Here is a 25,649-nt window from a genome sequence, read left to right on the forward strand (position 1 = left end):
TGAGGTCATATCCTATTTGTCTTTCTGTCAACATAGTTTTGATCATGCTGATCATTGTCTGCTTTCCATTCCACGTGAGGTGAACTCTGTTGTAGAGCAGCACATGTGCTGAATAGGCTTGAATGACAGAGGTAGTCCTGTGTGAGAACATTGTCCTGGGGGACCAGAAACCTGGCTTATCATGCATGTTTTACTATAATTGAGCTGGGTGACCATAGACAAGTGGCTAAACTCTGGGTCTCATTTATGCGTAAAGAGTAGACAGTTTGATTTCTAATACACCAGGGATTCAGACTTCTTAAGATTACCAATATAGTTTTAGTTTTTAGAAAGAAATTTATTGACATCTGTATGTAAACATAATAAGAATCCAAGACAAAAGCTGCCTACACTCTCATTTAGTTTTTGTCTATGCATATAGTCAATGAATGCATACTTTTAGTTAATGTTATAAATGAAATTTTATATATTACTTTTTTCATGTGATATACATACATATTTTCCCATCTTCTTACAGCATTTTTTTTTTTTTTCTGTTTTACGCATTTTTTTTTCTCCTTTTTCCCTCTCACCACTCTTCCACCGTCTCCAATCCCATTCAGGAAATATGTGCCCTTCTACTGCTGTCTCACTTGAGCATATAAAATATAGGCATACATGTAGGGGTGAAACAACACTTTGTTGAAAGTTTCCTTTGCTATACAGAAGCTCTTTAGTTTGAAGTAGTCCCACTTGTTTATTTTTGATTTTATTGCCTTTGCTTTTGGTATCAAATCCCATTCCCCCCCAAAAAAGTCAAGACTGATGTTAAGCAGCTGACATCCCGCATTTTATTCTAGGAATTTTATGGTTTCAGGTCCTGCTTTCAAGACTTTAATCCATTTTGAATTTATTTTTTATGTGGTGTAAGATAGTGGTCCATTTTCACTCTTTTGCATGTCAGGTTTCCCCAGCACCATTTGTCGAGGAGGCTGTCCTTTCCCCATTGTATATTCTTGGTCTTTTGTTGCAAATTAGTTGACCATGTATGTGTGGCTTTATTTCTGAGCTCTGTTCTGTTCCACTGATCTTGTATCTGTTCCTATGCCAGTACCATTCTTTTTTTTGATTACTACAACTTTGTAATATAGTTTTAGATCAGAAAGTGTGATGCCTCCAGCTTTGTTTTTCTTTATGGAAAACAAAAGAATGGAAAACAAAAAAATTCTTTAAGATTTTTTTTTTCTATTTCTGTGAAAAATGCCATTGAAATTTTGATAGAAATTGCATTGTCTATAGATTATTTGGGTAGTAAGGACATTTTAATAATATTATTTTTTCCAATCCATGAGCATGAAATGTCTTTCCATTTATTTATGTCTTCTTCAATTTTTTTCATTAATGTCATAGTTTTTAGTGTACAGGTTTTTTACCTCCTTGGTTAAATTTATTCCTAAGTATTTTGCTCTTTTTGATGCAATTGCAAATTAGATTTAAAATTTTTTTTTCTTTCTGATACTTCATTATTGGTGTATAGAAATGTTACAGGTTTTTAATATTAATTTTGTATTCTACAACTTTATTGAATTTGTTTATTAATCCTAAGTTTTTTGGTGGCATTATTCAGGCTTGCTATACATAATATGTCATCTGCAAATAGAGATGGTTTTACTTCTTCCATTCTGATTTGGATGCCTTTTGTTTTTTTCTCTTTCCTAATTGCTCTGGCTAGGAATTCCAGTAGTATGTTGAATAAAAGTGGCAAGAGTGGCCATTCTTGTCTTTTCTTGACCTTAGAGGAGAAACGTTTAGCTTTTCACTTTTGGGTAAAATGTAAGCTGTGGGCTTGTCATATGTGGTCTTTATTATGTTGAAGTATGTTCCCTCTATAACCATTTAGAGGATGTACCCATATTGTTTAGAATTTTTATCATGAATGGATGTTGAATTTTGTCTGAAGCTTTTCCTGACTCTATTGAGATGATAATATGACTTTTGTCTTTCATTTTGTAAATGTAATATAGCTCATTGATTGATTTGCAGTTACTGAACCATCCTTGCATTCCTAAAATAAATTCCTTGATCCTTTTTATTTATTTTTTATTTATTTTTTTTATCTTTTTGCTTTTTCTAGGGACGCTCCCGAGGCATATGGAGGTTCCCAGGCTAGGGGTCCAATCGGAGCTGTAGCCACCGGCCTACGCCAGAGCCACAGCAACGCAGGATCCGAGCCTCATCTGCAACCTACACCACAGCTCACAGAATCAGAGCTGTAGCTGCCGGCCTATGCCACAGCCACAGCAATGCCAGATCTGAGCCGCGTCTGTGACCTACACCACAGCTCACAGCAACGCCAGATCCTTAACCCACTGAGCAAGGCCAGGGATCAAACCCACAACCTCATGGTTCCCAGTTGGATTCATCAACCACTGTGCCTCATGGGAACTCCTCCTTGATCCTTTTTAATGTATTGTTAATCCTGTGATCCTTTTTAATGTATTGTTTAATTCAGTTTGCTAATCTTTTGTTGAGAATTTTTGCATGTATGTTCATCAAGGATATTGGGCCTGTAATTTTCTTTTCTTGTAGCGTTCTTGTTTGATTTTGGTATCAGGGTAATGCTTATAAAATTAGTTTGGAAGTATTTCCTCCTCTTCTAGTTTTTGGAGGTTTGAGAAGGATTCATATTACTTTTTCTTTAAATATTTTGTAGAATTCACCAGTGAAGCTCTCTGGTTCTGGACTTTGGTTTTTTGGGAGATTTTAAATTATTGATTCAATATCCTTAGTAGTAAATTGGTCATTTCAGATTTTTTAATTTATCTTAATTCAGTCTTGGTAGGTTTTATGTTTCTAGGAATTTATCAGTGTCTTCTAGGTTGCTTAATTTGTTGGCATATAATTATCCAAAATTTAGTGTAGTTTCAATAAATACCAACAGAATTTTTTTCCTAATTTGACCAAATGTCATCTGTAGTAATCAATATGAAAAAAATGCATAATTGAGGGACTTTTATCAACTAGCTATTAAAGCTTAAGTGTAACAGAAATAAATCTGAATATGTAGAAAAAGATATGAATCTGTAAATCAGGAAGTCTAACCATGTCCTGGGAAAAATTAATAAATAAACCTATCCAACTCTCTTCAGAATTATTGAATGTCAAATGTGCAGAACCGTAAGTCCCCCATAGAGAATTAAAAATCTTACAAAGGTGAAAAAACCCCTTTATGCAAGTCTTAGTCTTCTCTTTTCTCCTCCTGAGGTAATTGAAGGCAGTGGAGAGGGATCTCTAGTTTTCAGGCAAAGGCAATATGAATAAATAGTTCCCTATGCAGCAATATATGAAGGCAAAAGAGAGGCAAGATAATTGAATAAAAAGATTAAAAAGTGGTAACTTAAACACAGACTATAATTTTCGCTGCAAGGTAGATGTTAAAGAAGTACTTTTGAAAGACAAGCAAAAGAATGTAGAATTGTGAATTTGTAACTAATAACCTGAAGAATATATTTGTATAACCTTGGAAAAGTTGTGAACAGATATACACAGAACAGTTAGCTTAGAAGACTTGGGTGTAGGTAAAAATTGAGAGAAGCTACAAGTGTACTAATTTCCTTATTTTTCAGAAAGGTTAGTTCAAAAGGCTAACTAAATATGTACCCTGGAAACTTAATCAGAAAGTTAAATGTTAGAATTGTATAGTGGTAAATTCAAGATTAAAAAATACCAAAGAGAAAAGTATAATTCACCATAAATAGGTAACCAATACACATTTTTATATGATCAGTAACATAGTACTAGTATTTAAAGACAAGTAAAAGACAAATTCAATTAAAATATTAGCAAAAGAATTGATCACTTTGGAACAGATGATAATAGGAATGGCCATTAAACACATGAAGTGTAAATTAAAATCACAATAAGATACTATTACAGCCTCTAGAATGGCTGTAATCAAAAAGTATAACATCATCAAATACTGGAGAGGGTGTCATCAAATGCTGGAGAGGATGTACCTGAAGTCACATATACTTCTAGTGGCAATGTAAAATGGTACATCACTTTTGAGAAATTTTGGCAGATTCAAAGTTAAATATATCTCATCACTATTCCCTAGCAGTCCTACTCATACATTTTTCACAGAGAAATGAAAACGACGTACATGAAAGTTTAGAACAGCCTAACTTATAGTAGCTAACAAGTGTAGTTGTAGTGTATTCATAGAATAGAATATGACTCAAAGATCAACAATCTATGTAATGACATGGATGAATCCCAACCACGTTATGCAAAAAGAAGACAGATGCTAAAAAATACATGCTGAATGGTTCCATTTATATAAAATCCAAGAATAGGTGAAAATGATCTGTGGCGATAGATAAAAGGTTTATAACAACTATTTCCCCAGTTTTACAAATGAGGTAACTCAAGTTCAGAAAAGTGCTCCGAAAGTTAACGTCTCATAACAATTCACATCCAGATTTGCTTGATATTAAAACACATATTCTTAGTTATAATGTCTGTTCGCCAACATCTGGAGAAGGAAATCTGCCAATCTTTTTCACAGAATCCAGGCACCATGCTAAATGAAGATACACCAATTATTTTGCTTCAGCTTCTTTCACTATCTCCTAAAGAAAAGATAAAATGAATTGTACAGTCTTGATCCAATCCTCTAACATGTGTGTAATGACTCATATGTGGAGTGGAAGTTTCCCCACCAAGCTCAATTTTATTTTAGAAATATTTGAAGCCATGTATCTCCTCATAATTGCAGGCACCCCAATTCAAAGCAAGTATCAGCTTTTCTACATTCACAGCAAACTTCTCAGGTTCATAGTGTGGAGTGCTTGAAAACCATTTTAGATATACTAATCTAGCTAATTAGGCTTTTAAAGCAGTTTTTTTTTTTTTTTTTTTTTTTTTTTTTTTTTTTTTAGTAACTGAAAATCTCAGGCCAACCTCACTGAGATAGGTAATGGAGCTTTTAACTTGAGGGGTATATGTTGCACAAACCTGTTTGATCTTGTGTGTATGTTTCTTAATTTGACTAATTTTGGATTTGTATTTTGATGGCAACATTTTGTAACATAAATGAATTACTTTTGAGGAAGGTATGCACAGTTACCGCCTTTAACTGCCAAAGGGGTTATTTTAAACTAGTTGACGATTAATTGAGCTTGTTTAGGATATATAGTAATAAGTGGGAATTTTAAAATTCTGATTTCTAATTGGTTTTCTTGTTTTTTTTTTTTTTTGAGAAAATAGGGAATCTTTCATGCTTGCAGAAGCCTATAAGTTGTTTTTTTTTTGCTTGTTTTTTTAATTTTCATGACATGACAAAGTGATAGCCTGTTGACAATTAGGCTCATAAACCTGAGGGCTTAATTCACAAACACATGTTGCCACTACTACATTTGCAGAGGAGCTGTATGCTTAGCAGGATTAGGCTACAGCAAATCATTCATTATTAATGGGAATCTACATTGCTAGGTTTTCAGCCCTAGATAGACCAGTATTTAAATCAAATAGTTTAGCACAATTTCAGGGGCTTAATTCTGTACATAGATTGCTCCTGGGTCGCTCTGGAAAGAGCTGGAAATCTTTCCTAGGGGCCTGGTTCAATGGGCCTCAGCTTCTGTGACCCAGAGGATTCAGATTCTGGAAGCTCTGGGAAGCCTATAAATTATGGGGAACAACCTAATGCATGATTTCATTTGCACTCAAATTCTTTGCCAAATAGTCTTAATGTATTTGAGCGTAATTTGTAGATTATATTTCACTTAATTTTTGCTTATTTAAAACTTAGTTGGTCTTTCTCTTATGGCTATAGTCATTCAACAAAACTATTATATGATTTTAAAACTATTTTGGGAAAATTATTGAGTCACATGCAGTGTAAACAATAATACAAAGATACTGTATACCTTCCATACATTTTATCCCAGTGGTAAGATCTTTAAAACTGTGGTACAATATCCCAAGCCTGAAATTGACATCTATATAATCTGCCTATTTTATTCAGATCTCTCTCTCTTTTTTTTTTTTTTTTTTTTTTTGGTCTTTTTAGGGCCATACCCATGGTACATGGAAGTTCCCAGGCTAGGGATCGAATCAGAGCTGTAGCTGCTGGTCTACACCACAGCCACAGCAACTCACACTGTCCTCAAGGATACCAGTCAGTTTCATTACTGCTGAGCCACCGTGGGAACTCCAGATCGCACTGGTTTTACACATACTCCTTTGTGTGTGTATTTTTATGCAATTTTATCACCTATAAATGCATGCACCTCCAAAGCCAAGATACAGAGCTGTTTCAGCACAGGAATCCCTCCTGTTCCCCTTTAAAGCTGTAATTACTTCCTTCTCCTTTCTTGCCTCCCCACCCCCCACTGAGTACCCAACAACCACTAATCTGTATGCTGTCTCTGTAATCATTATGACTCTTAAAAAAATTACTGAGCTTTGTTTCTAATTAGTAATTGGAACTCTATAAATACCTACAATAAATCCATGTGGTTAAAAGGAAAGAGAAAGGATGAATAATAGGTATGAAGGATGACAGCTCTATGGGATCACGTTCCTAATGCTTCATCTTAACTGTTTATAAGCCATGCTATAGACGAAGAGGTAAGTTTTATTCCTAAACCATTTTCTATTTGCTTCTCCTATGAACAGGGTCATGGGGAGTTTTATAGTTTACAGCCAAATGTACAAATGCCTGCTCTTGAGATTTAGTTCTGAGGTAGAGGTCAATTTGTGAAAAAAATTAAAATACTTGAGAAGTATGGATACTTTTGTGGTTTTTTTTTTTGTATTTATCTTTGTATTTCATATGTATTATTTTTCTTTTAATTAAAAAAAGACAAATGGGGAACATTTTTATAGTTGGTGATTTAAAGGTGCATTGTTCAATAGTATTTCTCCCAAAGCTGTTAGTTTATTATGGCAGAGTCCTTTCTCTATTCTGACCAATATTATAGAAAATAAATTCTACATAATTAAAAACATGTTTCATTTTCGAACTCCCTTTAAAATATAAAAACTTTGGCCCCTCTCAAAGGAATTGTACTCTTGAGAGTGATGTCAGAATTTAAGAAAGTAAAATAAAATATTAATAGGTCTGTATGAATTCTTTTGAGGCCTGTGTCAAAGCATGGAGTAGAGAGTTAATAAAACTTACTGTATAACACATCAATACTAGAGCATATGAGAAACCCTAAGTTCCAAGCAAAATGCATTATCATAGACCAGTTCATCCTTCTTTTGGACTGTAGAAAATAGAACATCCAGTCTCAAGGGAAATTTATTCTCTTTAAGCATATTCTTTTTTTTTTCCTTCTTTTTTATGTCCTAGGAGCTGCCTACCAGCCCTGCTTTAAGGGTCAGCAGCTACCCAGATCCCATTCCTCAGCATAATTCAATAAAAATATTCTTTTAATCCTTTCCATATTAAAGTTGAATTTGATATATGAATATTATAAAAATTTTTTAAAAGACCATTATGTATATTAAAGAAACTTGGCTTTATGAAGGAAATATTTTTGCAGAACTATAGAATAATCATATTTTAACAAATCTCATTTACTTTTTTTTTTTAACAACCACATTGTGGCAAATCTTCATGTATTAGAATGAGGTCGTGTTTTTACATATTGTGTTTTTTAGAGTCAGGACAAAATAGTTCTTTCTGAAAAATTAACTCATTGAGATATTGTAGATTCATATGCAGTGACAAAAAGTAGAAAACCAAGTATCCTTTACCCAGTTCCCCCCAGTGGTAACATCTCACGAAACTGTCGTGCAGTGTCACACCAGCACATTAACATACAGTCAAGATAGAGAACATTTCCACGCCCACACGGATGTCGCTGTTGCCCATTTACAGCCACACTCACTTCCTTTCCACTCCTTACTCTTCAACTCTTGGCAACCGCTAATCTGTCCTCCACTTCTGTAATTTCTTCTTCTCTCTTTTTCATCTGCTTGCTAGAAGTTTGTCAACTTCCTTATCATTTCAAAGAGCCACCTCTTTGTTTCATTGATAGTCTCTATCGTTTTTGTTTCAATTTCACTGATTCCTTTAAAAAAAAATCTTTGTTATACGCTTCCTACTGTTTGCTTTGGTCTTATCTAATTAGATTCTTGAGGTGGGACGTTATATGGTTGATGTAAGACTTTTCGTCTTTTCTTTTTTTTTTTTTTTTTTTTTTTTGTCTTTTGTCTTTTGTGTTGTTGTTGTTGTTGTTGTTGTTGCTATTTCTTGGGCCGCTCCCACGGCATATGGAGGTTCCCAGGCTAGGGGTTGAATCGGAGCTGTAGCCACCGGCCTACGCCAGAGCCACAGCAACGCGGGATCCGAGCCGCGTCTGCAACCTACACCACAGCTCACGGCAACGCCGGATCGTTAACCCACTGAGCAAGGGCAGGGACCGAACCCGCAACCTCATGGTTCCTAGTCGGATTCGTTAACCACTGCGCCACGACGGGAACTCCTCGTCTTTTCTGATGTAGGTTTTTAGTACTGTAAATTTCTCTCAGCATTGCTTTATCTGTGTTCTACACATTTTCAGATGTATTTTCATTTTCATTTAGTACAGTGTATTTTTTTAAAGTTTCCCTTGAGATCTCCTTTTGACCCAAGGATTATTTTCAAGTGTATTACTTAGTTTCCAATGTTTGGAGATTTTCCTGTTTGTTTGTTTATTTATTTATTTATTTTTATTTTTTGGCTTTTTAGGGCCACACCTGTGGCATATGGAAGTTCCCAGGCTAGGAGTCGAATCCGAGCTATAGCTGTCAGCCTACACCACAGCCACAGCAACGTAGGATCTGAGCCATGTTTGCAACCTACACCACAGCTCACGGCAACCCTGGATTCCTGACCCACTGAGTGAGGCCAGGGATCGAACCTGCATCCTCGTGGATACTAGTCAGATTTGTTTCTGCTGTGTCACAACCGGAACTCCTTAAAACATTTTTTAAATTTAAATTTTACAGGAATATAGTTACAATGTTGCAGTAGTTTCAGGTGTACAGCAAAGTGAATCAGTTATGCATATACATATATCCAGCCTTTTCTAGATTTTTTTCCCCATCTAGGTCACTACAAAGTTTTGAGTAGATTTCTCTCTGCTATACAGTAGATCCTTGTTACTTACCTATTTTATATATGGTAGTGTGTATATGTTAATCCCAACCTCCTAGTATACACCTCCCTCCAACATTTTCCCTTTGGCAACCAAAGGTTTTGGTTTTAAAATCTATGAGTCTGTTTCTGTTTTGTGAGTAAGTTCTTTTGTATAATTTTTTATTAGATTCCACATATTAATGCTTTCATATGATAGTTGTCCTCTGTCTGACGTAGTTCACTTAGTATGATAATCTTTAAGTCCATCCATGTTGCTATAAATGGCATTATTTTGTTCTTATGGCCAATTAATATTCTGTTGTAAATATGTACCACATCTTCTTCATCCAGTCCTCTTTTGATGAACATTTAGGTTGCTTCCATGTCTTGGATATTGTAAAGAGTGCTGCAATGAACATTGAATTATGGTTTCCTCCAGATGTGTGCCCAGGAGTGGGATTGCCAGGTTATATGGTAGTTCTATGTTTACTTTTTTAAGGAATCACCATACTGTTTTCCATAGTTGTTGCACCAATTTACATTCTCCCCAACAGTGTAGGAGAGTTCCCTTTTTTCCACACAGTCTCCAGCATTTATTGTTTGTAAACGTTTTGATGATGGCTATTCTGACTGGTGTGAGGTGATACCTCATGGTCTTTTTTGTTTGTTTTTTTTTTTTTGTCTTTTGTCTTTTGTCGTGGTTGTTGCTATTTCTTGGGCCGCTCCCGCGGCATATGGAGGTTCCCAGGCTAGGGGTTGAATCGGAGCTGTAGCCACCAGCCTACGCCAGAGCCACAGCAACAAGGGATCCGAGCCACGTCTGCAACCTACACCACAGCTCACGGCAACGCCGGATCGTTAACCCACTGAGCAAGGGCAGGGACCAAACCCACAACCTCATGGTTCCTAGTCGGATTCGTTAACCACTGCGCCACGACGGGAACTCCTCATGGTCTTTTTGATTTGCATTTCTCTAATAATTAGTGATGTTAAGCATCTTTTCATGGACTTTTGGGCCAAATGCCTGTCTTCTTTGAGAAATGTCTATTTAGATCCTCTGACCACTTTTTGATTCGTTTGTTTTTTTCTTGATATAAAGCTGTATGAGATATTTGCATATTTTGGAGATTAATTCCTTGCTGGTCTCTTCATTTGCAAAGATTTTCTTTCATTCTATGGGTTATCTTTTCATTTTTCAAATGGTTTTCTTTGCTGTGCAAAAGTTTTTAAGTTGAGTTAGGTCTCATTTGTTTATTTTTGTTTTTATTTTCATTACTCTGGGAGGTGGATTAAAAAACATATTGCTGCAATTTATGTCAAGGAGTGTTCTATGTTTGACCCCAAGAGTTTTATAGTATCCTGAGTTGTGTCTAGATCTTTAATCCATTTTGAGTTTATTTTTGTGTATGGTGTAAAGGAATATCTTTCTGTTACTGATTTCTAGTTTGATTCCACTGTGATCTGAGAACATATTCTGTATGATTTCAGTTTTAAACTTGCTAAGATCTGTTTTATGGCCTGGGATGTGATCTACTTTGGTATATATTCTCTGTGAATACTTGAGAAAAATGTGTATTCTGAGCTGTTGAGTGAAATGTTCTATAAATGATTGCTAGGTCCTTTTTGTTGATGGCTTTGTTGAATTCTTCTACACCTTTGTTGATTTTTCTGTCTAGTTCTATCAACACAGGGAGGAATACTGAAGTCTCCAAGTATAATTGTGGATTTGTCTGTTTCTTCTTTCAGTTCTATCAGTTTTTGCTTCACATATTTTTCTGTTTTTTGGTGTATGAGCATTTAGGATAGCTATGTCTTCTTGGGAGAATGACCCCTTTATCATTATATAGTGTCCCTTTTGGTCTTTGGTAATTTGTTTGCTCAGAAGTCTACTCTACCTGGTGTTAATATAGCTGGGAAAATGAGAACATTGCTTTGTTACTGCTCAGTAGAAGGTAGAAGTTGAGTTTTCCTGGCCAGCTGTCACACTCAAGGTGGTGAGTTCCTTGTTACTGCTGGGTGGAGGTATAAATTCTGCTCCTCATGTGGTCTGCACAGAATCCACCAATACCACAACAGGGTGGCCTCATTGTTACTAGACTGGCTCTCCATTGGGTCTTCTCTGACACCACCCCAGTCAGGGGGAGGAAGGGGCTCCTGTTATTGCTAACTCAAGTTGGAAGTCTACACTCCCCACAAAAATCTCCATTGAGACCCAGAGCAGGAGGTACCGTTAGGACCCTGTTACAGACCACTGTGGGTTAGAAGTCCTGGCTCTTCACCTTGCTCTGAAACCATTCCAGGGTGGATGCAGGGGAGTTGACTCTCCACTTGATCTTGGGTGGGTGTGGGTTGGGATAGGACTGTAGTTATAGTGTGATGTTTGGCTTGGGACAAGTTGTTATTGTCTAAAAGTTTTTTGTCTTGTCAGGCCACCCATGTTCTTTCGTTGTTATAGAGAGCAGGGTTTCTTGAGGCTTTTTTTTTTTTTTTTTTTTTTTTTTTTTGTTAATACCTGTTGGTGTTTTAGACCTGCCTGCTTCTCCAAGTTGGGACTATATGAGATAAAAAGAAAACCCAGAGACAGTCAAACTTAAAAAAAAAAAAAAAAAAAAAAAAAAAAAAAAAAAAAAAGAAACCCAGAGAATTTACCACAGTATTGTTCTTCAGGATCTGAAGTCTCCAGCTGGTCTGATTTTTGTTCTCCACTTTTCAGAATCATCTTATGTCCATTCTATACATAATGTCCAAAGTTTTAGTTCTACTTATTGGGAGGAATATAGGGAAATATGTATACTCCATCAATGCCAGAAACAGAAGTTCCAGAATGCTTCTTTTTAATACTACATCTAATTTATGAATTCATGTTAGCTTGAAAATGGACCAAATGTGAATATTGTAATTATGAAGATTCACATATTCTGACACGAACAATTATATCTACAAGGATAACTTTAGGTACTTGCAATAAAATATACATGCTCAAATTAGGGCTTCTTTTAGCCATCAAATATGTGACAGATTGAAATTCAACATTTCATTTCAAATTGTAAATGACCACTTGTCCGGGGAAAATTACCAACATCTGTATTTCTAAATGTACTGCTTTGTTTTCAATGCAATTGTTGCTTTGGGAGTAATAGAGATTGAATATGAAAATTACTTTTCTGTTGTAAGTTCACTGTGATTTTAATGTCCCTTTATGGTAAAGAACACGTGTTTCTGTAAGAAAGGCAGAAGAGAAAACAATAAAACAATATAAAAAACAAACATTTTCTTACTGTTACTTGAAATGAATAAAGATCAACTTAATGACTAAAGATTGTCAGTGAGCACATGCTAATCAAACTTGCTCCTGCAAACCTGGCCACAGTTTTTAGAGCTGTAGTTTATATGATGATTATGTTCCTGAAAATGTTATCCCAGTAAAAAGGCTAAATCTGCACAAAAGGAAACAAAAACAAATTTATTCAGGTAAAAATAGAATAAGGGGTGATTTGAAATGTTCATGTTTAATAATTGAGGTCAGATTTCTCTGAATCAGATTTATCGTTCTGAAACTTGATCACAGATTACCTGGTGTTTTCTGGGTTTGAAGTAAAAAGAAAGTAACTATTGAACTGAAAAAACAGCCAGGAGAAAAATAAAAGAAAAAAACAAAACAAAACGAATACCCAAACAACTTGAATGATGACTAACTGTTTCTGGAGAATAAATGGGAAGAGCTCATTTTTTCCTCTGTGCTCACTCAGATGAATCATCTTTTTCCATTTCATTCTCCTTTTTTGATTTTTTATGGCTCACTTTTAGCTCAGAATCTGCATTGTGTCAGCCTGATAACTAAATTGTGATGTGTGTTCCAATCCAAAAAATTAGTTTTGGATTATTTTCTTCCTTCACATTAAAATAACTATGGGCATTGAACTATGAATACTATCCAGAAATCTAAAACTATATGCCTATTTACTTGATCTACTCTCAATATATTAGGAAATAATAAATTCCTAATTCTTAGGAATAAGGCAATTTTTTGATGCTAAAACTAGTTCTTTATGATAGGTATTCTTTCTGTAGCCTCCATTTCAGTATAACTTCCCAGTCTATAATTTCACATGTCATTTAAAATCATAATTATCAATAATCTCTAAGTATAATTCTGATGGCTAGTAATGTAAACATCTTTCTATTTCTGATGTTCAGTCCATAATGTCTTATTGCACAACATACAAAGATTTGTTCTCCCACTTTCCCTAAAGAATGATTCTAGAGAATAAGTTCATTTGCAGCCTGAAATGAAAGATTTGGGATTTGCAAAAGATTGCATTATTGGGAGTTTATCAATTTAGGTAAATTGATAGGTTTTATCGTCACATTTGATTTAGGAATCTCTAAGTTCTTAACAGAAAACAGAAAAGCAAAGCTCTGGACCCTATTATTGTTAGTAAATCCACAGTAAACACAATTTTCACTATTCTTGTTCTAGACAATAGCTGACCACCAGCAGAAAATTTTGATTGTTTAAAAATATGTTTGCAGGAGTTCCATCATGTCAGAAGTTAGTGACCCAACTAGCATCCATGAGGATGTGGGTTCGATCCCTGGCATTGCTCAGTGAGTTAAGGATCCGGCGTTGCCATGACCTATGGTGTAGGTCACAGACCCAGCTTGGATCCCACGTTGCTATGGCTCTGGTGTAGGCTGGCAGCTACATCTCCAATTGGACCCTTAGCCTGGGAACCTCCATATGCTGAGGGTGTGGTGCTAAAAAGACAAAAAGACCAAAAAAATATGTTTACAGATTTGTTGATACCTTCTTTAGGAGGTAGATATTAATTCCTCTCACTTTGAGTGAAAGTTGGTGACTTGCTTTTAACCAATAGAATATATTGGGATTGACTATGTGGTATCTGAGATTGGGTCATAACAGGCATTGTGGCTTTCTTGTGGCTTTCTCTCTGGAATCACTTACTCTGTAGGAAGCCAGTTGTCATGTAGACAGTCAAGCACCCATATAGAGAGAATCTTATGGAGGAACCGAGGCCTTCTGCTAATAGCCATGTGAGTGGGCCATCTTGGGAGTGAATCCTTTAGTCCTGGTCAAGTCTTAGTTAACAGCATCTATGGCTGAAGTCTTGACTGAAACCTTATAAGAGACTAAGCTACAATCACACAGCTAAGCCTCTCCTAAGCTGTGAGAAAAGTAATGTTTAGTGTTTTATGCCAGAAAGTTTTGGGTTAATTTGTTACACAGCTGTAGATAACACATACATGTTTGAGGGCAGAGGCGAAGCAGCAGCCATTTTGTTTTTCACACTCAGGTGGTCAAGGCAGGCATTTATATATCTCCCAGACATTGTTGCTTGTCTGCTGGCTTATGTATGTCATTGGAATAGGATAGCAACCAAGCCTGCAACTACTTCATCTTTTTCTGAGTTCTCCTCTAATTTCCCTGATTTCTGGGCCAAGTGTGTTTTTACGTCTGTGATGAGAGGGCCAGCTTCTCCTACTAGACACCCACATCATGAAGGTTGGAGGTACTGAAAATTCATGTGAATTCCAGTGTGTCCTCATGATTTCCAGCTTATGCTCAGGGTTCCAGCTTGTTTTCACTCTCCTTTTTACACCTTCTCTTTTTGACTACGTGACCTGCAGATTCCTAGTTCCAGCATCAGACAAAAAAATTAGCCTTTTGGAGACTGTTTAACTAGCTCCCACAGCTGTAGAGATCAAATCCCTTTAGCAAATACTTTATTCTGTTTCTATCTTTATCACTAGTTCTATCTCTGCCTATTTATCTATAATCCATCTCAGTCTCTTAATAGTTCTGCTTCTGTGATTGAACCTTGACTAATAGAATGAGCTTCACTATCAACTTGTACCTTCGAATATGTTGGTTCTCAAACCCATTGAAGTGCACAGGAATCACCAGGGATTCCCATGAAATGTGAGGATTACCAGTCTCTATCTCTAGAAATAAATTCTGATTCACTGAGTGTGCTGTGCAGCCTAAGAATCTGTGTTTTTACATAGGCATCAGATTCAAGTAGTCTAAGCACCATACTTTGAACAAATACTTAGGAATGTTTCACCGTATTTGAAATATATTTCCTTGAACTTGAAGTTTTCCAATAATAGAATTTCCTTTCCATGCTAGTGGTGTTAAAGCCAAATCTAGATGAATTCATCCGACAGACATTTATTACTCATGTGTTGTATGTTAGAAACATGCTCCAGGGTGGGAAAAGGTGTCAAGATATCTAATGAAAGATATCTGGTAGAAAGGAAAATTGTGTTGGCATCCTATAAAATGCTGTTAGGCATCTTTATATTCCTATTAATAGTGATTTTTCTGGCAATGCTTTAAAAAGCCCTGTGGTTTTTCAAAGGAAGTTCTAGTATAAAGAAAGGTTCAGATTAGTGAGACAGTGTGATTTTGCAGTTGTCTTTCCCTAAGCTTCAGCCAGGGAAGTTCTGCTAGTGTGTATGTATGTATGTATATATATATTTACTTATAAATATATATATTTTAATACATGAGGCTTTCTTTTCTTTTCTTTTTGCCTTTTTTTAGGGCTGCATTCATGGCACATGGAAGTTCCCAGGCTAGGGGTCGAATCGTAGCCGTAGCCACTGGCCTATGCCACGGCCACAGCAATGTGGGATCCCAGCTGCATCTGTGACCTACACCACAGCTCATGGCAAGGCCAGATCCATAACCCGCTGAGCGAGGCCAGGGATCAAACCTGCATCCTCATGGATACTAGTCTGGTTCGTTACTGCTAAGACACAATAGGAACTCCCAATACATGAGGTTTTCTCGAGAGGTGTTTTATTTGAAGAAAATAAAGCAATTTCATTTACGGTAGAATAAAAGATAATAAAATACTCAGGAATAAGTTTAACCAAAAAGGTGAAATATCTGTACACTGAAAATTATGAGACTTTGATGAAGAAAATTAGAGAAGACATAAAAAAGGGGAAGATATTGCATGTTTATGGATCAAAAAATTAATATTGTTAAAAATGCACATACTACCAAAAGCCATCTAGAGGCTCAATGCAATCCCTGTAAGAATTCCACTGGCATTTTTCTCAGAAATAGAGCAAACAATCTTAAAATTCATGTGAAATCACAAAAAAACCCCGAATAGAGAAGGAAAGTATGTGGGGAAGGAGGTGTTAACTGACAGTTTTGTGGTAGTCATGTCACCATATACAAATGTATTCACAATATATAAATGTATCAAATCATTACAAGCACACCTTAAACTTACTTATGTTATTTGTCAATAATATCTTAATGAAGCTGGAAGAAAAAAGGCAAAAAGTTAACTGGAGATCGTTTGGTGTAACTCTCTTATTTCATAGATGAGTAAACCGAAGCCCCCAAACATGGAATGATTTGCTCAGATTTTGATGGTAATTTTTCAGTAGAGCTAAATAGTCCGTTTCTCCTTTCTGTGTATGTAATTGACATATTTTAAGAGAATTAATAAAATATTGAGTCTTTGTAACGTTCCAGGAAATTTGTAATCTAATTATTATTTTTTTCTGATAATACAGATATATCTAATACAGTTACCTAAGAGTTAGGTTTAATTGTTACCTTATTAAATTACCATTTTCTGGGGCTATTTTTAATTTAAAAAATGGAATTTTTCCCTTTAGGCTAATCAGGTGAAAGTATGATTTTTCTAAAATCTTATACATTGATGGAATTTGGATTCTGATACAGAGAAAGATCTGTTTTGGTAGCTTGATATCATAACTAATTTTCAATTATATTAGAAGGTGAAATAATGAAAGGTTGTATTATGGCTTTTAAAAAAAGTAGTGGACAGAGTTCCCGTCATGGCGCAGTAGTTAACGAGTCCGACTAGGAACCATGAGGTTGTGGGTTCGATCCCTGGCCTTGCTCAGTGGGTTAAGGATTCACCATTGCCGTGAGCTCTGGTGTAGGTTGCAGACGTGGCTCGGATCCCAAGTTGCTGTGGCTCTGGTGTAGGCCGGTGGCTACAGCTCAGGTTCAATCCCTAGCCTGGAAACCCCCATATGCCATGGGAGCAGCCCAAGAAATGGCAAAAAGACAAAAAAAAAATAAATAAATAAATAAAAATAAAAATAAAAAAAGTAATGGACATGTTTTTCTCTGTTTTTGTTCATGTCTACAGCTGGATTCTGATGGCACCATTACTATAGAGGAGCAGATTGTCCTTGTGCTGAAAGCTAAAATGCAGTGTGAACTCAACATCACAGCCCAGCTCCAGGAAGGAGGTAAAGATGCTGAGAAAACTGTCCCCCAAGTGCCCCGCCCTCACAAAGATTGCAGATTTCCTCCTTAGTGAGTAGTAGAGAGTTCCTAGTCATCATTCCATGTTTCCATGTGGAGAGGCATGTAGTGGAATAAGGCTCTTTTCATCTCTTTAACCCACCAGCCCTTCCCTCCCTACAGGAGTGACTTGCCTAGTTTGAGAGTTTGGGAATAGACTGGGCATGTGCACATCAGCCTCTTCCTCAGACCCCTCTCCGAGATCTGTGTGAGGAGACCATGCATACTGGTTTGCCCTTGACCATGCAACAAGCTTGGAGGAGCAGGCTCTGTACTTGTGGGTATCACTGGCAGTTTTAGGTAGTATGTACAATTCAAAGGAGCAAGACCCACTCATTCATACATAAGTCACGTTCTCCAAAAGACTTTCTTCTTAATAAAAATAATTATTTGATCTCCATCTGCCTTACTCCTTATGTAATTTCTCAATTAGTTCTGAATTCAAGTGGCAAATTATAAGAACAGAACTGCAGAACTATAGATGAGCTTGTGGTGGTGTTGGTGTTTTGGGGTGCCTCTGCCCTTGCAGCTGCACAGGGACCTGTGGCTTGTGTTCCCTTGGGGTCTGGTGGTCACTCACAGTTCTCATTGGGGCCACTGAATAAAGTTATTTATTGGATTGGAGTGGCGGGGAAATTATGTTTTATATAGGGAAATGCCTTGCCTTGATAGTTGAATATATTCAAAGATAATTTTTAAAAAGAGGGAGGTGCTATTTACTGAGCACCCTAAACTCCCAACAATGTGACTATAGTAACATCCTTAAAGTTATGCCCTGTAATAAAATATAGAGTTCGACATCTGCTTTGTTCTAGTCTCCAAATATTAAAATAAATTGTGATTGATTTCTCTACTGGTTATGATCAAAGAATATGGCCTGCATGCTAATGAGTTTTAATAGTGTGTTGAGACTTAACGGCTTATATTGGTGTCAATTTTGATAAATATTTCATGGGATCTTCAAAGGAATGTGTCTTGTCCAGTCTGAATACAAGTGTTTTATAGTGTCCACTAGGTTAAGCTTATTGGTTGTATGGTTCATGTATTCTGTATCCATGATTTTTCAAATACTTGACTTTTTCCAATATGTGTATCTTAAAGTATCCCACTACGATAATGAATTTTTTGCTTCATATATTTTGAAAATATGTTTTTGGGTATATACAAGTTTACAAATATTATGTATTTGGGTATATACAAGTTTACAAATATTATATTTCCTGGTAAATCAATGGAAGGTTTGATACGAAGCAGCCCTCTTTATTTCTAGTTTATATTTGCTTTAAATATTAAATCATATATACTATAGAATTGTCATATTAAAATAACAATATTTAACAAACAACATTAGTTTATTTCTCTCATTTGGTAGCTGCTTTGCACATCTTTCCCCATCTTTAAAAATCCCTAATTATGGTACAATATACATAACATTAAATTAATCATCTTTTTTTTTTTTTTTCTGCACCCGCAGCAAGTGGAAGTTCCCAGGCCAGGGACTGATCCCACACCATAGCAGTGACAATACTGAATCCTTAACCATCAGGGAGCTCCAAATTAATCATTTTAAATGCTTTTAAGTGTGTAGTTCAGTAATGTTAAGTATATTCACATTGTTGTACAAACCAATCACCAGAAATTTTTCATTTTGCAAAATCAACACTCTACATCCAGTAAATGAGAGTACCTTATCTTTATCCATTCTTTTATTAAACTTTTCTGTGTACATATGGTTTGTGAATATTTTTAATAAAAAAGACAGAGGTGGACTTTTTCTTGTTATTCATTCTAATAGACTTTGTCTATTAACTGAAGAGTTTAGCCAATTACATTAATTTTGATTATTAATATACAGTATTTGAATTTAATTTTAACATCTTATTTGGGCTTTTCATTTCACCAGTTCTTCCTATTTGTCCATTACACTCCCCACCTTCACCTTCTGTAGGCATCTTTTGAAATGATTGAGAATTTTAGCCTTATTTAATCCTCTCTTTCCCTACAACTTGGAAGATATATGTATATATATAACACACACACACACACACACACACATATATATATATATAAAATTTAATTAAAATATTTAATTCTTTAGTGATTAACCTAGAATAACCTAGATATATATATAACATATATATAAAACATTTAATTAAAATATTTAATTCTTTAGTGATTAACCTAGAATAACCTAGATATATATATAACATATATATAAAACATTTAATTAAAATATTTAATTCTTTAGTGATTAACCTAGAATTTTACATATATATATATTTACATATATAAGTGAATCAGCTGACAAGGGATTAATCTCCAAAATTTATAAACACCTTCTGCAGCTCCATACCAAAAAACAAACAACCCCATCAAAAAAACGGGCAGAAGATCTGAACAGACAGTTCTCCAAAGAAGACATACAGATGGCCAAAAAAAAACATGAAGAGATGTTCAACATCACTCATTATTAGAGAAATGAAAATCAAAACCACTATGAGGTACCACCTTACACCAGCCAGAATGGCCATCATCAAAACGTCTACAAACAGTAAGTGCTGGAGAGGGTGTGGAGAAAAGGAACCCTATTACACTGTTGGTGGGATTGTAAATTGGTGCAACCACTGTGGAAAACAGTATGGAGATTCCTCAGAACACTAAAAATAGAACTACCATTTGATCCAGCAATCCCACTCCTGGGCATCTACCCAGAGAAAACCAGGACTCACAAAGACACATGTACTCCGATGTCCATTGCAGCACTATTTTCAATAGCCAAGACATGGAAACAACCTAAATGTCCATCAACAGAGAAGTGGATCAAGAAGCTGTGGTACATATACACAATGGAATATTACTCAGCCATTAAAATGAACAAAATACCAGTTATTTTAGCAACATGAATGGACCTAGAAATTATCATGCTAAGTGAAGTCAGCCATACAATGAGACACCAACATCAAATGCTTTCACTGACATGTGGAATCTGAAAAAAGGACAGACTGAACTTCTTTGCAGAACAGATGCTGACTCGCAGACATTGAAAAACTTATGGTCTCTGGAGGAGACAGTTTGGGGGGTGGGGGATGTGCTTGGGTTGTGGGATGGAAATCCTGTGAAATTGGACTGTGATGATCGTTATACAACTACAGATGTGATAAATTCATTGAGAAAAAAAATGAATTTATAATGATTGTTATCTATGAGGCCAAATGAATTGTTTTCTATGATGTTTCATGAAATTTTGAGCAGGAGGATATCCTAGAGATTTTCTAGTCCAGCATTATCATCTTTAGTGTCCCTTTAACAATTCAACAAATGTATTATGTGCTTACAGTTATGTTGCTTCTATAGGGAGCTCTGGATAAAATGAATCAAATTCTGTCCTTACCCCATGAAAATGATGATTTAGTCAGGGAAATAGACACCTTTCAAATGGTGTGTAAGTTTAATAACAGAGGTATCACAACTATGGAACCACTAAAAGAGCATCTTCATCAGGAAGGAATCAGAGAAAGCTTTCTGGAGGAGTAATCTTAAAATAAAAGAGTAGGAATTATATATGTAGAGGAGGAAGTAAAAAGACATTCTAGGCAGAGGAAATAGGATGGGAAAAGACAAGCAGCTGTGAATCAGTTACACACCACAAGAGTACATAAAAACACCACACATAAAAACAGTGAATGATCTAGATTTGAACTTATGTAACGTCTAAAATTAATGATGGTATAAATCATGGGAAACATGTCGATGAATAAATATTAAAAGAGAAAGGGTACTTTCTTTGAGATCGTTTTCCATTCAAATAGGAGAGAATTAAGTCTGGTCAAACTCTGGCCTACCTTTCAATGAGGAATGTCTAATTAAAGATACATTGACTCAACATTTCTTCTCTTTGCAAGTGTAAAGAACTAAATGACATTTTGGATTCACTTAGCTAATTTAAGACATTTTCACTTTTAAATTCTTCTAAAATTGAGAGATGTATATCAAAACCTTTAGCAGTGAGCTGTTATGCTGTCTACAACTTACTTTAAAATACCACAGCCAAAAATAACTTAGATGAAATAAATATGGTAAAATATTACCAACTGTGAATTCTAGATGTGGGTATATTATATTTTGAAAAAATTTTATTAGAAAATAAAAATTTTTCTCATGTCCGTGAAAGAAAGAAAAGAATATATAAATGAGAGTACTAGCTATAAAACTACTGAAGTGTTTAAAAACAAAACCCTAAATATTAGTGGTCCCAGTTTCATTTCACAGCTGTCTGGTCATACTGTATTATGGGTACTAGAGAACTAAAAAGAGTCAGATGATCCAAATTTCAGATTTCTCTGTGTAAATATCATGGTTTGACAAGTTTCACTAATGACCAGTGGTACACACAAAAGATTACAGGGATTGCAATTAACGGTGTTAATTTATAAAGGGAATTTGGTGATTCATCAGACAATTCGTTTCTTGCTAAATAATGTAAGTATTTACTCACATAGAATGTGAAATGATGATCAAAGAGAAGATGTTAATTAAGATCTCTGTATTATCTGTTTGCAGGCATGGCTTTCCCAATCTTTTCAACCTTTTGTGAATATTTATTCTTCTCTTTGTCAAAGAGCCACCAGAGAGATGATTATAATCCACAGAAACACTCTTTTGGGGGGGTATTGGTTTTCTGAATTTTGGCATATGTTTATGAGTGGATGTGTGTGGGCTGGTATCTTTTAGGGAACAAAAAAGTATTCCTTTTAAAGCATGAGGAAAATATCAGCGGGTTTTTCTCCATTGCAGTTTAAAAACTACATAATTATAGAATAAACTAGTCCTTGGCTTTTACACTTCGATGACCTTTGTCCATCATATGACTAACTCTTGTCAGAAAATGTGACATTGCAGCATACATTTCAGAGGGACAGCTAGTTACAAGAACACAAGAATAAATGTCTGGGTGCAGTTTATGTGGGTTGCACAATAGATATTTGATAAAGGATTAGATCCAGATAAATAAGGATGCATGACCTGTTAAAGACAAAGTGAATGGGAAGCCAACAGGAATGCTATCAAGACATGGAAGAGTATCTAGGGCAAAATTGATGGAAGAGATTGATTCATTACACTGTATTAATGAGAATTGGAAACAAACAAACACAAGGCAGGTAAAAATGGTGGAAAGATGCAAGTGATGCTGTACATAGTAGCAGGAGCCAGCGTGATGAGTTCCTGGGTTGTGTACAATATGTAAAGCCCAGGCTTTTATTATGAGAGCAAAGTAAGACTGTTTCCAAGAAAACACTCTCTTTTATGTGAACAGTGTGGGTGAGGGAGTTCATTGTCTTATTGCATCAGCAGCCCACAAAACAAAATTTGTTTCCGTAGAATATGGTGGACACTAACATGTTAATTTCATTCTGAATTCTTTTCTGTAGAAATCAGGGTTTGCATGAGGTTCTATTGTGCTGATTATTCAGAACTGAACAAACAATTTGACATAATGAACATTAGCCAGAACAAAAATCTTCAGCTACAGTTAGTATAATTGGTAACTAAAAAACCGAGTTATAATGGGTAGTACTTGTGGTAGCAGAATAATGTCCCTTCAGAGATGTCCAAACCCTAATATCTAGTGTTATGCTTGTGTATGTTATAGTATATGGCAAAGGGACATTGCAGGTGGAGTTAAGTTCATGGACCTTAAAGTAGGAAGATTATCCTGGATTATTTAGATGGGTGTAATATAGTCACATCGGTTCTTAAAAGTGAAAGAGAAAGGCAGAAGGATCAGTCAGTGAAAAAAAAAGAGTGGAGGAGAGATTTGAAATGTGAGATGGACTTGACTTCCCTTGCTGACTTTGAAGATGGAGGAAGGGGGCCACAAGCCAAGGAATGCAAGTTGCTTCCAGAATTTGGGAATAGCCCTCAGCTGACATCCAGGAAGGAAATGGGAATCTTGGTCTTACACTGCTAAGAACTGAATTCTGCCAACAATTGGAATGAGTAAGGGAATTGAATTTCCTCTAGAGTCTTAGAAAGCACCAAACCCCATCCTAGGCCCTAATTCAGCTCTGTGAGTTTTATAAGCAGAAATCCAGCTCGGCGCTCCAGGCTGCTGACCTAGAGAAATAATGAGATAATAAAGTTGGGGTATTTGAAGCCACTAAGTTTGTGGTATTTGTCATGGTAGCAATGGAAAAGGGATACCGCACGCATGAAAAGTAGTATCTTTTGGGGAAGTTGGAGTATGACATGGGTGATAGGCTCTCTTCTCAGATGTTTGATGCATAACTAATGGAGGAGAGCCCTGAAAAATACAGGGTGGCAAATGCGGGAAACAAAGCAGACAAAATTCTGCACCCTCAGGGTCCTTAAATCCATGGTTTAAGAAAACAGTAATGAAATAACATTTAACAGTGGAAAGTGATGAAAGCTCAGGTGAAAAATATAGCAGGAAAGAGGATAAGGAGTGTAGGTGGGCGTGGGTGGGGAGAGGATAAACTGGGGGAGGGAGCCGATTATGTAGGGTCTTAAGGCACTGGAAAGACTTGTCTTTTGCTCAGAGCGAGATGGGAAGTCTGCAGGATTTTGAACTATTTCATGCAGAACAGATGAGAGAAGGGCAAGAATGCAATCAGGAAGACCAGGTGGAGGCCATGGGAGTAATTCAAGTTGGAGATGTGGTGCCTTGGTGGGGAGTGGCCATGGAGATTGTGAGAAGTGATGGGGTTCTGGATTCATCTCGAGTGAGTAGAACGTGTGAGAATTCTGTTTGTTAGACTCAAAGAAATCACTAATTATTGGTAAAAACGCAAACCCAAATCTTGGAGCTTATCCACAAAGCTCCATCTATTTCATGTGTTGTATTTTTTAACAGTGATTTTTAAAAATCCAGGGTAAAAAATGCAACAGCAACTATGGTAGAAGAATTTTACTAACAGAAATCATTCTCAATGAATTCTGATGTTTCTTATATATTAATGGCTATGACTCATGTATTGGAATCACTAAAGTATCTTTAATTTATGCAAATCAAATGTTCCTATTAATGAGCCTTTGATGAGGCTAGGCAGATGAATTTTGGGATGTTTGTATCATATCTACCCCATTTTTAGTTTCCAAAGCTACCAATTTGTTTTACATTTTGCTATAGGCAGTGACCTGAAATTTTTCTCTTTTGAATGTATTAACTTTCTGGTTCCAACTGCATTTTTGTTTATTTGCTTTTTAATTTTTTTCCTTATCAGAGGGAAATTGTTTTCCAGAATGGGATGGACTCATTTGTTGGCCTAGAGGAACAGTGGGAAAAATGTCAGCTGTCCCATGCCCTTCTTATATTTATGATTTCAATCATAAAGGTATCGACTTTTTCTGAAATGATAAATTTGTAGTAGAAATTTACTTTATTTATTTATTTTTGTAATGGATCCCACGAGACCTGAGCAATCTCAGTGTTTTTCTTCATGTCTTTGCAGGAGTTGCTTTCCGACACTGTAACCCCAATGGAACATGGGATTTTATGCATGGTTTAAATAAAACATGGGCTAATTATTCAGACTGTCTTCGCTTTCTGCAGCCGGATATCAGCATAGGAAAGGTAATGGTATTTTTGTATTTGTGAACCCCTAAGGGAAAACAAATGTTTACATGCAATTCTTGAATGTCAGCCACTATGTATAACCACTATGTATTTGACACAAAGATAAAAAAAAAAATAAAAGCACGGTTGGAATCTTTTCAGATCCCTCATTAAGGAAAGGTCTAGGACCTGAAACATTTTGATATTTTCTTTAGGTTAGGGTTACCTGGTTGAGATATATACGTATATGCTTATAAATATGTGTCTGTTATACTATATTTATATTACATTATATGATGCTATATTATGTATAGAAATCCAAATAAATAGTCAGCGACATGATTCATAATTTTTTTCTTGGTTACCTCTGAATGACTACATTTCATCTCACTCTATATGGGGACCTGGAGGAGCTTTGCATTTTAGAGATGTATTTTCCATCTCAGAAGATTTGCCAGTAGGTGATTTCATTAGCATATGAAAAATTAGAGTTGTAGAATTAAAGATGAGCAAGGAGTATCCCATGGGTCTTCTCATACAATACCTTAATTTGACGCACATGAGTCAACTCGGAACCAGAGATTAAGTGTTGGTAAAAGTGACACAGCTTGATTATGGCAGGTTCTAAAGCAGAGCCCTAA

General features: G+C 35.8%; 1 protein-coding gene across 1 annotated transcript in view; it reads left to right on the forward strand.

The window, feature by feature from the left end:
* The window catches only part of PTH2R (parathyroid hormone 2 receptor), an 88,813-nt gene that overhangs the window by 11,948 nt on the left and 51,216 nt on the right, over positions 1-25,649 (forward strand). Inside the window, exons 2-4 of the mRNA XM_005672143.3 lie at positions 17,278-17,380; positions 24,677-24,787; positions 24,905-25,026. Coding sequence (XP_005672200.3) covers positions 17,278-17,380; positions 24,677-24,787; positions 24,905-25,026 — 336 coding nt within the window. The remainder of the gene's footprint in view (positions 1-17,277; positions 17,381-24,676; positions 24,788-24,904; positions 25,027-25,649) is intronic.

The sequence above is a fragment of the Sus scrofa genome, chromosome 15 (assembly GCF_000003025.6).
Source record: "Sus scrofa isolate TJ Tabasco breed Duroc chromosome 15, Sscrofa11.1, whole genome shotgun sequence".
Classification (NCBI taxonomy): domain Eukaryota; kingdom Metazoa; phylum Chordata; class Mammalia; order Artiodactyla; family Suidae; genus Sus; species Sus scrofa.